The following is a 15,117-nucleotide window of genomic DNA, read 5'->3' on the forward strand; positions in this document are numbered from 1 at the left end:
AAGGTTTTCGGAGCACTAGCACCGCTTGCGAGCAAAACTTTCGGACTTAGAAGACGATCCTACAAATTTCGGAGCTGGGAGGCTCTTGCTACCTCGGAGATGTTTTCGAACTTCAGATGGCCTTGCCCAAAACTTTGGATTCGGACGCTATACCCGCAGCTTATTGTTAGATGCTTGTCGATATCCAAAGGAAGAGGTTTTGGTGGTTTTAAAAAAAACATCTTAGGACCTGGAGAGTTTGCCAATAGAACTTCGGAGCTGGAATGAGTTCGCAAGCTGCGCGAACCCTTTTATACTATACCATCCTTCGCGATTTTCGCGACGTCAAGAATTATGACGCCTCTATTCGTAAAAAACTTCGGAGCTGGAGGCGTTCTCGCGATTTTTCGGACCAAACGCGCCCCTTTCAAATATTTTGCGTTTTCTTCATTTGCTTTCTAGGGTCCGAATTTGAGGGTTTAGAGTTTTTCGGAGCTGGGAGGGCGCTTTGGTGAATTTCGCAATGACTTCGGGGCTCGAATGGAGAACCTCGGATTCCAAGCGCTATGTTGCCTTGGGCGTTCGAAGTGTATTTTGCAAATAAACTTCGGAGCACTCGACCCTTGTATTCATCGCAATTTCGGAGCTAAGGAACGATTTCGCCTATTTCGGAGCTGCTGGGCGCGTTTTGCAAAGTCGAGGTTCTTCAGAATTTCGGAGCAAAGGTCCGAATTTGAGGCTTTCTAGCGAACTGAAGTTTTCGGACTTTTACGCCCTTCTTGCAACTTATAACACTTCTTTCTAATTCTCGCACCCAGGTCCGAAAATGTGACTTTATGATTTCAAGCGTTTTTCGGACCTAAAAGCATTTTCGCGATTTTGATATTATCTCACATTTCGGAGCTGCTGGGTCCGAAAATGATATCGCTTAGTGATTTTCGGGGCTTAAAGAGTCCTTGGAAACATTTCGCCTTTTATCTCTATTTTTAAAACTCACTCCAAGGTCTGGAAATGATGTCGCTTTAAGGGTTTTCGGATTTTGACATGTTTGGCGAGCTCTAAAAGAAACCTCGGACCTAGGGGACGATCTTGCAAACTCGAGACACTATCCCATTTACTCCCAGGGTCCGAAAATGGACACTCAAGGTGAATTTCGGACCTAAACGTGCTTCTCACAAACTCCAGTTTCGCCCCAAGGTGTGAATTTGAGCGTTTTAAATGATTTTCAGACCTAGAGCTACCTTTGCAACGTTTAAAAGCACTTCTGCATTATTTTCGGACCAAGTAGGAAACATCAGACTTCGAAATTCTCGCCCCAGGGTCCGAAATTAGGCCCCCTTAGGCAACTTTGAAAACTTGTACGAAACATCGGACCTCCTACTAGCCTTTTGCCAAATTCCACAAACTTGGATTTAGGAGGCCTCAGAATTCTAAGGCATTTTGGGCCAGGCACTCCAATCGTTCATCGGCAAGCGAAAAACATCTCTTGTTTAAATCTCATAAACATCGCGGCGACAATCCTTATGCAGTTTGCTTCACAGCTGTTGTGCGAAAAATGTCGACTTCGGTCTTCGTGCGACCTTTAGGCACACTGTCTTTGCTTGGCGGGCTCCGTCAATTCCTGCTACCTTACGTCTACCTAAGGCGATTCTCAAAACTTCGAACAAAGCTCTTGGCGTTCACGCCCGAGAGCTAGACTAGCCAGGAGGATTCATCGGCTCATTACTTCAACGTCAATCAGTTTACGGATCGGTCGCGAACTCGCTCGAAGAGACGCAAGAAACTCTGCTCGGAACCTAGCAGGACAACGACGAAAAGCTCAAAACAGGAAGGGGGACCCTGTTGGCGACAGGGAGCATGTGCAGCGCACAACAAGTTACCATTTAAAAAGGTAGATTTGGCGTCCATTTGGTAGACCTTGTAACCTTTATAGGCAAAGAAAGCTCAAAACATTCTTATTGCCTCTAACCTAGCAACTGGTGCAAAGGTTTCTTCGAAGTCAATACCTTCCACTTGAGCATACCCTTTGCAAACTAACCTTGCTTTATGTTGGATTATCTTGCCTTCTTCATTCATCTTATTCCGATAGATCCACTTGGTACCTATAGCATTCTTCTCTGCCAGTCTAGGAACAAGTTCCCATGTTTGTTCTTATCAATTGTGTCAACTCTTCATCCATGGCATCTACCCATTTCTCACATTTGCTAGCTTCATCAAATGTTTTGGGTTCAAGTTTTGTCATGAGGCAGAAATTTACCTGCTCATCATTCCGGGCTAGTCTTTTTGAGGTTTGCACCCTTCATTTTTATCTCCTATGATCTATTCCTCCGGATGGTTCTTTTGTGTTCTTGCTTGGTGCTTCCTCCACTGATCCACTTTCAGATTGATCTTCATGCTTATCATCAGAAACATCAATATAGGGTGTCGGTGCAAATTCTTTATTGTGTGGGTCTTCATCTATTCTCACATTTATATTGTCAACCATTTTTCTCAAATTCTTGATGTACCACTTGTAAACTTTGCTCTTGGTTGAGTAACCCAAGAAGATTCCTTCATCACTTCGGGAATCAAAACTTCCAAATCCATCTGCATCTCTCTTGATGAAGCAGTTACTTCCAAACACTCAAATGCTTGAGTGATGGTTTTCGGTTGTACCATAACTCATAGGGAGTCATTATACTGTTCACTCTTAGTTGTACCCGATTTAATGTATAGACAGCAGTATGAATTGCTTCCTTCCAGTATGTATCCGCTATGCTAGCCTCATTTAACATTGTTCTAGCCATTTCCTTTACTGTCCTATTCTTCCTTTCTGCCGCACCATTCTGTTGTGGTGTTCTTGCTGCTGAATACTGTCTCTGGATTCCATGTTTCTCACAGTAGTCAATAAACTCACTTGAAGAATATTCTCCACCCCGGTCTGATCTTAAACACTTTAACCAATGTCCACTGTCATTTTCAACCATCCTTCTAAAAATCTTGAATCTTTCAAATGCCTATGATTTTTAATGCAAAAATGTCACCCAAGTCATCCTTGAGTAGTCATCAATGAATAGCATGAAGTATCTCTCACTAGTCAGGGCCCTTGTCCTTGATGGTCCACACAAATCTGTATGTACTAAATCCAGAGGTCTTGAGGTATTATACTCTTTTGTTTTGCAGCGCACTCTAATTTGCTTGCCTCTGATGCATTCATCACAAAAGGTACTTGTTGGTTTAGTTATTTGTGGAATGTTTCTTACATACCGGTTCTTGCTTATCTTCACCAGATTGTCAAAGTTCACATGGCCTAATCTTCGGTGCCACAACTAGCTTTCATCAACCTGTCCCATCATACATTGAGACTCATAGCATTCCCTCAGATTGTAGACATTACCATCTATTCTCTTTCCTTCTGCCACAACCTGACCAGTACTTTGCTTTCTTATCTGACAACCGGTAGCATCAAATGTGAACTTGTACCCTTTGTCACACATCTGACTTACACTCAGCAGATTATGCTTTAGTCCTTCCACGTAGTACACATCATGAGCCTTAAGCTTGCCATCAATATTCAATGTACCACGGCCTTTAATCTTGATGGAGTTGTCACCAAAACAGACAGAACCACCATTCCAATCATCAAGCTTGATAAACTTTTTCTTGTCTCCGGTCATGTGATTTGAGCAGCCACTATACACTACTAATAAATTCTTCTTTTCAACGTGTAGAGCAGTTTGCACAATCAAGCTTGACACTGTCTTGTTCTTCTCCTTCTCTCTCCAAACCTGTTTCTCTTCTATCTTCTCCTCTCCTATCATCTTGTGTTTCGATTTAGTTTCTATCTTCTGATCCAGTACAATTTTCTTTTGCTCACTAGTTCTCAACTTACAATGCCTTACTATGTGACCAAAATTTTGACACTTATAACATTTTACATTAGTATTGACCAAACTTCTCCTACACTCATAACTCTTATGACCAAACTCATTGCAATTGAAGCAAGTGACATTTGTACCTTGTAATGCAACAAATGAGTTTCTACTCTCAGAACTGGGGTTTACATTCATTTTCCAACAGTCTACCATTCTATGACCGAACTTATTACACCGGTGACAATAACCATGAAAGTTTGGAACATACCGGTTAGATTGTCTTGGTCCTGCAAATGACTGCCTCACCAGGGGTCTTCCTTTCATGCTGCTAACTCTGGTGAATTCTTCATTATCAGCTCTTCCGTTTCTCCTTGGATCTGCATGTCGGTGCATTGAGTATGGTCTCCGATTCATTGATTCTGTACACTGGTTTGTGTGACAATTCTTGACAGCATCTGCATGTCTTCTTACCACTATCTTTTCTTATCATGAATGTCTTCTTCTCTTCGCTTTCATTTGAAGAAGTAAATTGTATCTCCTTACTGGATGTGTCTTCGCTATATGAACTTTGACCCTCTTCAAATCCTAAGCCACCGGTATCCTTAGATTGCTTTTGTTTGCTCAACATCTTGTCTAAGGCTTCAATGCTGCCTTCATATTTGCTTTTGGCATACAATGATTGCGATTTTGTAATCCCCAACACTTCATCCAAATGTCCCAGATGTTCCTCCCAAGTCTTGTTGTAGATGAGTATGTCATAGAAGAACACCAGTAGGAACTTACACAGTTGCTTGTTGAAGATGTGGTTCATGCAGGACTGAAAAGTGGCCGGAGCATTGGTTAATCCAAACGGCATGACCAAGAACTCATAGTGTCCGTAATGGCAACGAAAAGTTGTCTTTTCCACATCTTGCTCCCTCATACGGATCTGATGGTACCCAAAGCGGAGATCAATTTTGGAGAAATAGACTGTGCCATGTAGTTCGTCCAGCAGCTCATCGATCCTGGGAATGGGGTATCTATTCTTGATAGTCTTCTTGTTCAGTGCACGATAGTCAACACACATTCTGAGAGTTTCGTCCTTCTTCACCAGTACCACCGAGGACGCGAAGGGGCTAGAGCTGGGCAGGATCCATCCTTTATCGAGGAGTTCATGGATCATTTTCTCTATCTCTTCTTTGAACTTTTTCGGGTGGCGGTAGGATGTGGTGATAACGGGCTTTGCTCCTTCCTCCAACTCGATGGTGTGCTCGAACCCTCGATGTGGGGGTATACGAGGTGGAATGTCAACGAAGACCAAACTATGCTTACCCAGAACCGACTAAAGTTCCTCATCCTAGTAGTAAGTCAGATGCTCTTTCACAGGTTTTGTCGAGGTCAAGCAATGTGCTGCCCAGACTACATCATCATGTCGGAAGATGGCTTCCATCCGTTCGGCGGAAATCTCCCTCGGGCTGCCATTCGACATTCCTCTGAGAACCACCTTCCTGCCATCCACCTCGAATGAGAACTCCATCCTTTTGAAGCTCTATGTGTACTGGTCGAGGGTCTCCATCCATTGAATGCCCAATATGACATCCGTGTCATCCAGATCTACTACAAAGAAATCGTCGGTCACCATGTAATTTCTCATGGTGATGCTCACTTGCGGAACCAAGTGAGTGCATGATAGGAGATTGCCTCCTGCCACGTTGACATCGAACCCTTCATGCTCCTTTGTACACAAACCCCTTCGGGTGACGAATGATGAGTTTATGAAGTTGAGCGAGGCCCCACTATCGAGCATAACCAAGACTCGTTGCCCTTGGAGTGTACCATGTACCCTAAATACACTGTACTTTGGGGTACCCGCCAGTGTCACAATGACTCCTCCCCTCCTAACCAATGTGGAGATTCTCTCTGCCAGGCTGGATTCCTCGGCAGATTCTTCCCTTGGTGGTTCACTTTCCTCATGCTCCTCTTCTCCATCAGACATTACTTCAATATGGTGAATCTTTCCTTTGCCCAAACATCGGTGTCCTGGTTCCCATGGCTCCTTGCAGGTGAAACAAAGCTTCTTCCTTCTAAGTTTTTGTTTTGTGGCTTCATCAAGAAATGACCTCTTCGGAAAGGGTTTATTATCCTTCTCCTTCGGAACGAAAGGTGGTTGGGTATGTGCCAAATTTTTGGAAGAGGAAGATGTTGCCATGTTACGGTCCTTTTTCATTGCTTTTGTGAGCGTGTTGGGGTTGAACCCTTTTACCGAACCTTTCAGAGGTTCCATCAATCTGTCCATGAACAAGACCACCAATCTCCACTCTGAGATGTTTGTTACCAACACGGACAGTCTTTGGAACTCTGTGATGTAACTGTCCACCGGTCCCGACTGTTTCAGTTGCACCAGCTCCTTGAAATTGAGTTCTGCATCCTTCCCGTCAAACCAATCTATGAGCTTCTCCGTGAAGTCAGCATAGGAAGTTATTTGGTAATGGCCGAGAGTGACCATTCCATGATGCCACCATTTGCGCGCGACTCCTTCGAGGTGAAGTGTCGCAAACTTGATAGCTTCATCTTCAAGCATGGGGTTGAGTTGGAAGTAGGTATCTGCTTTTTGAACCCAAGCTCGTGTCGACGTTACTCTGGTCCCATCAAAGGATGACAGGTTGATCTTGCCAACCTTCCGCTTGATGTCATTGTTATACTGTCCATAATAGCCCTGACTTCTGCCACTCGAGTATTTCATCCGAAGCTTAGCATAATCCTTGAAGGATATGTCCCCCTCGAGATTTGCATCCCTCCAATCTTGGTTCAACTGTGCTTGCAACTCCTGAAAGGTGGGTACATGATCCCCACGTGGCACTTCTGATTACTAAGGAAAAGTCGGCATCAGCGGCCGTGAATGTGAGCGTTGGACGTTTGACCTTCCAGTTATCAAGTCATCGCCATGCCCATTTTGTTCCCCATTCGTCTTTCCCAAGGCCAATTGTCGTAAGGTTTCCTCCATGATTTGTTGTCGTTGCTCCCCTCTGCTTATGGTGTCGTTGAGCTGAGCTTGGCTTCTGGTTAGCTCCCTTAATAGTGCCATGACTTCTCTTGCAAGATCCTGTGGTTCCCCCATTCGGTCAACCAAATGGTACCTCCTTCTAGTGTACACTTGCATCCACTACACGACAGGCTGGCAAGATCACAAGCTCTGATACCACTGTAAAGTTCCCTGACCGTACTGGCGAGGGAGGCAAGGGTGTACGGTAGTGTTTGGTGCAGAGACCGTACGGTGGTATAAGGCAAGGTCGTACGGTGTTGGGTAGAGGTCGTACAGTGGATGTTGGATGGGTGTATAGTAGTGGATCGTACATTGGGTGTTGGATGGGGTGTACAGTATTGCGTCATGTGGTGGGTGTTGGATGGGGGTGTACCGTAGTGGGTCGTACGTTGGGTGAATGTGTGCCAAGTTCCGCCCTCAAGCCCTTCAGACACTTAATCAATTCGAAGTTGTATTGAGTAGTGGAACAAATTATTATTATTCCAGGCACAAGAGACTTAGGTGTAGATGATGAATACTCGCAAATGCACAAGAAATTATATTGGTAATGATCGCACACAAATTACACTGGCTCGGAACAGAAACAGAATAGGGTAAGGAGAACTCCCACCGAAACTGCGGATGCCAAGTAGGGAGGATCTCTCACCTCCGAAGTGACAAACAAGCAAGCTGAACTCCAACTGAAATTCACACATACAAAGAAAAATACCAAATTTGCATACCTATGACAAAGACTAACTCGGCCATATATATGGGCTTCAAGAAACTTCCCAAAGGGTTACAAACGGGCCGACACGACCAACCAAGACTTGCCTAAACTAATGAAATAAAAGGGGCCGAAAGATTTTTTATTAAATTTGGGGCCTTACAATAAAGTAATTAAATTTATTATTTAATTATATCGGGGACATCACATCATAATAATTATATTATCACAAATATTATCCCAATATAATAATTATAATGCCTATCAATATAATTATTATATCACAATAATTTTCACAATTAATAATATAATAATTATTATATAATTATATTAATTATATTATCTTACAACTAATAATATTATATTATGAATATAATCACAAGCTTTGTGTTATTTAAGTACGCCTGTGGATTCCGACCACAGCTACAATAAAATCGACAACAATGCCTAAGTTATGATTCAAATGAAGAACAAAATACCGAACTACGAATGGAAGCTAAAATGCCGAACTATAAATGAAGTAAAAGCCCACATCATGATACAAATGGCTTGAAAAATAGCGACTAGGTGATGCAAACGAATAAGAAAAGACCGACCAAGATATGCAATTACAAAAGACATGGTGAATGCCACCAAGAGTCTAATACAAAGGAAGGTTAAATTGCCTACATCTCCTTAAAACACCATCAAGCAAGCATCAATGAGAAGTCAGCTATCACATCAAGTATGGTATTAGCGCCCTACAAAGGAATTAAATCATTTTATGTAAAGCAAAGTTGGCCTAATATGAAAAGAGGCAACCCTTAACATCCAACGCCTATATAAAGGAGATGTTTCACATCATTTCAACTTCACTCAATAAGTGATTCTGATCAGACTTAGATCAGACTTTGATCCGAGCTAAGATATCATTTGATTAGACGAATCAAAGCACATAAGAGGTGAAAGATGGGTAAAATTAAGTATGAATTATTTATATTTTTTATGCCTTCTTGTTTCTTTTGCAAGAGACAACAAGAGGAGCATAATACATTCAAAACTTTCATTGCATCATAGCGACATGAAGAAGTTTAGTTGATCAAGACATCATCTCGATACCAGAAAGTCAAGACATTGGAGCATGAAAGAAAGATAACTTACATGATGAAGGAATGTTTTACAATCTTGAATTCCCTTCAGGAATCCAAGAATCATAGTCAATACATTCAAGAGTTAAATCTAACTGGGTGCATAATTCATCAAGTAAATCGTGAATAAAGAAAGATCAATCATCATCGTCACATTCAGCAAACTGAATAATGTTGAGTATCAAGAGATATTACTCAATACTCATTCATGATAATCTATCAAGTCTACAAGTGCAAATTGAGGTGTCATCCTAGTCATCATTCCACCAATCAGAGGAGTTCTACATCAACATGTCCGAATGCAATGCACTTGACTCATCTTATGGAGGCACAAACTTTGAGCCACCTACCCTCATATTTCATTGGTTCTCATTCAATATTGAACCTAAATGTAATTTTTTCATTGGTCCGAGGGAGTTGTTTTAACAAACCCGAATTAGGGTATCCATCTTGTAATCTTAGGCATTCATTGTGAATCAACTTGAGCCATTCATTGTAAAGAGCTATCTATATAAGGCTCAAATCTCTCATTTGTGAAGGGGGGTTAATAATAACAAGTTAACAATAGTAGAGAAATCGAAGATAGGTAATAACCAAACAATTAGGAAGTAGAAGTTAGATTAGGAGAAGGCAAAGATTATTGCCAAAATCTTGTTATAAAGAGCATACGATTTAATTGAAGTTATGGTGAATTAATGTGTCATTTCAACAAGTTGCATGGTCTCTACTTCTCAATTCATTTGGTTTCATGTCGATTAGATGAAAGATAGTAATTGTGAATGATTAATGGTGAAATTCATTTATCCATACCACTACCGATTTGCTGATTGTAAGTTTGCCTTTTGTGGTCAACTGGAATCCTTAAATGAGCTTAACTTCAATTGCTATTCATACCTTGATATGCATCACTTTGATGGTATCCTTGTTTTTGATAGTGATTTGAACATCACCTGCTTTCCATAGAAGATTGCATTAAGCTTTGCAAAGTTCTTGCTTTGCATGTCAAAGCAAGGTTTAGTCGAGTTTCACTAAAGGTTGTTCATTGTTCTCAAATTCTTAGGATTAGTATAGACTTCTTAAACTCTATCTCTTTTGCCAATTTATTTTCCAATCAAATAGTTAGAATTTAAGTTCCAACAACATTCAAGTATTCAATGTAAGTCCCCTTGAATTACTAGCAATCACATCGACCAATTGAGTTATCCACAAGTCAAGACCTGACAGTAGAAACCTTGGAATTGTCTCATTTGATCGGAAAACATAGCATTTGAGAGCCTTTATTCAAGAGAGGATAAAATACCTTGGTATTTTATTTTGTGTTTGAAGTGCATAAAAAAAACATGACCAGTAAGGAAGACCCTTAGATTCTAAGGGCTATCAGTTTTTCCAAATAGGAAAAGGATCTCGATATTTTATTTTATTTGCAAATGTACACTTATGTGATATTGCCACAAAATAATAAATAATAAATAATAAAATTAAAAAGAAAAAAATTTGTGTTTCTGTAAATATCTATTTAATTTTACACAAACAAGAAAATTGTTATTGAAATGAAAGAAAGAGATTGCTTCTCTAGAAACCATGTCTAGAACAACTTTTTTTTTTTGAAAACTCCAATTTTAGTGCTGATATTATTGAGCAAGTTGTCACAAAAGTAGCCATAAATATTTTATGTGTATCACAATGTAGAAAATAAAATACCATAGTCAAACCTTTTATCTCTGTTAATTTGACTCATTTTAGTTCAAGAGCAACAAAATTTAATTACCTTGTGTTTTCTCTAAGAATAAAAAGATCTCGTAGGTCTTCAATGGAGAATGAATTCACCTGAGATTTTAAGCAAACACAAGATCAGCCTTTCATTGTATTTGAATACCATGATACTCTATAATAAAAATTCCAAATTGTGGCACCTGAGATTTTGGATTATCTGCCTGTCCTTGTTGAACCACCTTCTGAAGACCTTCTTTAGACATTTGACGCTGAAACACCTAGCATGACAAGGATGGATCCATATTTCAGTGTTTCAAGAGATATTCTCATAAGCTGGAAAGTGAGACCTAACAGTATTTTTGTGGCTCTAATGGAGAATGCTTATTCACCTTTTCTTCAATTGTTCCTGTTGTTAAAAATCTATATATATACACTCTCTTCTTTTGCCCATCTCTCCATACCCTTGCTGCAGCCTAACATTTTCATAGAGAAAACAACTCAAAATTCATTATGAAACGTTGTTCCATCTTCCCACATGATGACTATCATAAAAATTTATAGTCTAAATAACTTGCCCACTAATTTTGTTCATTTCCTATATGGCCAACAAGGATCACTAACAATCAACCATTTCTCATTTTAGACGACACTAACCTGCTTGTCATTAGCTGGATTCCAATCAGGATCAAAGAGCACAAGCCGATTCCCACCTATAAGATTTAGCCCACAGCCTCCAGCTTTGCTGCTCAAAAGGAAAGCAAATTCATTCTGCAAAAGAATATGATGGTGTTGAGCCTTACCACTTATTTTACATGTATATGAATTGACCCTAAAAAACTTTGAAATAGAAGATATATGTGAAGCAAACCTGACAAGGATCATTGAATCTTTGTACCAATTTCTGTCGTTTGCTAATTGAAGTAGTTCCATCAAGCCTCAGAAATGGATAATTTCTTTCCCGGCAAATTTGAGAAAAAAGATCTAGTGTCTGATCATTAGACACAATCAATCAAGTTGTGACACAGAATAGATTCAAAAATAATAGCTCATACAGTTCATTCCAATTATTGGGTAACTAATCAAAATCAATGTAACTGCGAAAAAGCATGCATGGAAAAGACTTATTTTGATAATCCAAATAATTCATATAATGATACCCCAGATAAAATTTCAAATTATCAAATATAAAAGGCAGAAGAAATTAAAGTTCAATCTTTGAGGCACATAGGTCAGTAACTTTTTATTAAAGCACAGGCAAAATGTTTTAACAGAAACATATTGTTTCGATCAACAAAACAATAGTATACAAAACTACAGTCATTAGGAAACAATAAATCAATTCTTAAAGCATATTATATTTCATGAAATATCCCCTGCAGTGGTTTGATAGAAAATACAAGGAATATTTGCTGATAACTGACTGTCCAATCTGTGTGTTATGTAGTTTTGTGTTTGCGTGTTATGCTGACAGGGTGTCTCAGAAATTTCCAGATTGATGTAGAGGTGAACCATCACATATTTCTCATAAATGAACAACTACAAATGACTGCAAATGAAAGTATGATAGCCAAGAATGCATATACAACAGATTTATAATTTTCTATATCAAATTAGACCCACAATCATGTGCTTACAACTAGCTGACATTATATCAATCAGTTGACATGCAACCTTTAGAAAATCAGGTATCAAGATGCAACCTTATTCCTTCCTTCCTTATTTCAAATGATGATCAAATAGGACATTAGAATGCAATACTAGTGATCAACTCTTATTCACTTAATACTCAGAAATTCTGAGGACTCGTGACAGCCATTGGTATTACAAATATATAACAATAAGTGCTTGAAATGTTGGCTAATGAACCTGATTATGAATCGCCTTCCTTGATAACTAAATAAGCAAGCAATACCATGAATTTTGAAGCCTCCAATCTGAAAATCGTACATGTCCTCAGAACTCGCCCCTGCTGCAAATAAGATGGTCTGAAATAATTAATGGTCTGCTGCTATCATCCAAACTCTCCTCATAAATGATTGCCTTCACCCCTCAAGAGTGGCATTACCCCTTTTGTTGTGGTTTGATGCCAATTTGGGGAGCTATGAGCAAAATTGAAGGAATTAATGGTCTGATACAATTTTGCTTCAGACCCAATTTGCGTCTGATTTGTTCTCTAATATTCCTTCAAAGTCTCTCCAAAAGTATCGCCATTCTTCACCAATGCTAGCGCTGCCTTCCTAGGGATGTTTGGATGCCTTAGTGATGAAATATGACCCAAGTCGTGGGTTTGGGGAAGAAATACGATTTTGTCTCAGGTCTGAAATCTGATCAGCATTCACCCAAACAACACTTCCAAAAGATCTTCAATAAAATCAGCTTCCTCTTCCAATAAAAATTGATGGGTTTAGCACTCCAATAGGATAAGTCTAAAAACTTCATGAATCCCAACCACCATGACAATGTAGTAACTCAATAAGCTCAATATGGAAGACTGATTTGTCTCCCACTCTCAGCTGCAACCCCTCGGAAGGTCTTTCACTCCCTCAATTATGCTATCCATGGGAGTTTTCGTTCCCAAAGATGAAGATCTGCAGGAACCCCTCGGATCCACGAAATCCAATCAATATCCAAATCAATAAAGCCAAGCTGCCTTGAAGCTCAACTAGATCTCCCTTTATACTTTTTCCAGCCCATCTCTAGAAGCTTCTAGAAATAATATAAAAATAATATTATTTCACTTAAGTGACTTTATGATATAAAGTTTAATTAAGTCAAAAGCTTCTAGAAATAATATTATTTCACTAAAGTGACTTTATGATATAAAGTTTAATTAAGTCAGTTTATTAAATTAATTAAACATAAAGTCATCTTTTAATTTTTAATTTATTTGATAATTTTATAAATAATTAACTTAATATTATTAATTAAAATAATTAATTAAGCTATCCATGAAAAATAATAATAATTTGGACAACATAACTATTTAAATTAATTAATTAATTCCTCTCCAAAAATGGGGACATTACATTTCAGCCCTCCTTGTAGTCGATAATAATGAGGATCGTGTTGGCCTGCTTCATTAACATGGAAAATACCAACAGTGCTTACATTAGTGTATAAAACAAATGTTAAAACCATCTAAATCAAGCTGCCCTCACTGAGAATAGACATTTACTGAAAAAATTAATAGAATCAAACTGCTATAAAAAATGAAACTGTGATATGTATAAAAATGATGCAGATTCCTTAATCAACTCAAAGCATAACAGAAAATATTATACTTCAATACTTGCAGGATGAAATGTGTGAAAATACAATAGCTGATGCAATTTGGGAATATCTCCCACCACCATCACATCAGGTGCTTGGAAAGGTTGAGTATCAAGAGATATTGCCTGAACCACAAACACTTGTGATGAGTTACAAGGAGTAAGAAGTTGGGGTGGCGCCAGGTCATCACCTATCCAATCGCATCATTCCAAGTCAGGGTGTCTAGATTCAATGCACTTGACTCACCCAACGAGGGGGATAACTACCACATGTGGAGGCACAAAGTTTGATGTACCTAACCTCATCATTTATTGGTCAACATTCAAAAAAGGACATGTGTCATATTTATTGTAATTAAATCATTGGTCAAGCATTAAATGTTATGTAAGGGGTGTAACAAACCCTAATTAAGGTTTCTATCTTTCAATCTTGGCCATTGATGTGGATTTCATCCTGGACATTCAATTGTATCGAGAGCATTATATAAGGCTCCACTTCCTCATTTGTAAAAGTTAATAGCGGATCAATAGACAATAGATAGCAAACAATTAGCAAATAGAGTAGAGTAGGAGGAGCATGCAAAAATTGTTGCCAAGCTTGTAACTAAACATCATTTTCATTGAAGATATGGTGGAAAGTGTTGTTTCTTCTACATATTGCATGATTTCTTGTTCTATCCCCATGTTAGATGAACTTCATTGATCGTGATGGAGTAATGTGTGGATGTTCATAATTCCTTGGTTCATACTATTCGTGGTTGGATGATTTTCAATTGCAGTGCATAGTTAGCCTGAACATTAAAATGTGCTAAGTTCAATCATGGATATGTTTATTCAAGTTGTGCCAGCGTATTCGGTATTTAGGTGAATGATTCATGATATGAAAAATGTTCATTTCCTTGGAAGATCGCATCGGTTTTGTTTAGTTGTTGGCAACATGGCGAAGCAAAGCTTGGTTAAGGAATGTGTCCATCCTAGCATGATCCATTGTTATCATTGATCTTAGGAGTAGTGTAGTCTCTTTATACCTTCATCCTTTTTATCTTTTTTTCAAGTCAATTAGATCTCAAGTTCCAGCTGCAATACAGCAAGAGTTCAAGTACAAATGTAAGTCCCCCTTGTGATTCCAGCAATATCACATCAAACCATTGAGCTTATCCACCTGTCAAGACCAGACATTTGGAACCTTGGAGTCACCTCGTATGATCACGAAGTTTAGCATAAGAGGAGATTTTGTTCAAGAGAGATTAAGATACCTTAATATTTTATTTTGTGTATGAAATGCATAAAAAACGCATCAACACCATGATTATTCACCTTCTTTGGGATTGGATTACTCCTATGCTCTTGGAAGAATATTTTCTAATAATGTTAACTAGTGGCCATGCAAAATCATAATATTAATCAAGAGAGGAAAGGAAATAGTTGGTATAAGAATTTGCCTACA

At 39.0% G+C, this 15,117-nt stretch overlaps 1 protein-coding gene across 1 annotated transcript in view; it reads right to left on the bottom strand.

Moving 5' to 3' along the window:
* LOC131032273 (DNA repair and recombination protein RAD54) overlaps window positions 1-15,117 on the bottom strand; it is a 187,230-nt gene that overhangs the window by 24,955 nt on the left and 147,158 nt on the right. The window contains 5 exon segments of the mRNA XM_059218068.1: window positions 10,457-10,515; window positions 10,602-10,679; window positions 10,791-10,874; window positions 11,056-11,169; window positions 11,270-11,389. Of these exon segments, the coding sequence (XP_059074051.1) occupies window positions 10,457-10,515; window positions 10,602-10,679; window positions 10,791-10,874; window positions 11,056-11,169; window positions 11,270-11,389 (455 nt within the window).

This window comes from Cryptomeria japonica, chromosome 3, assembly GCF_030272615.1.
Source record: "Cryptomeria japonica chromosome 3, Sugi_1.0, whole genome shotgun sequence".
NCBI lineage: Eukaryota > Viridiplantae > Streptophyta > Pinopsida > Cupressales > Cupressaceae > Cryptomeria > Cryptomeria japonica.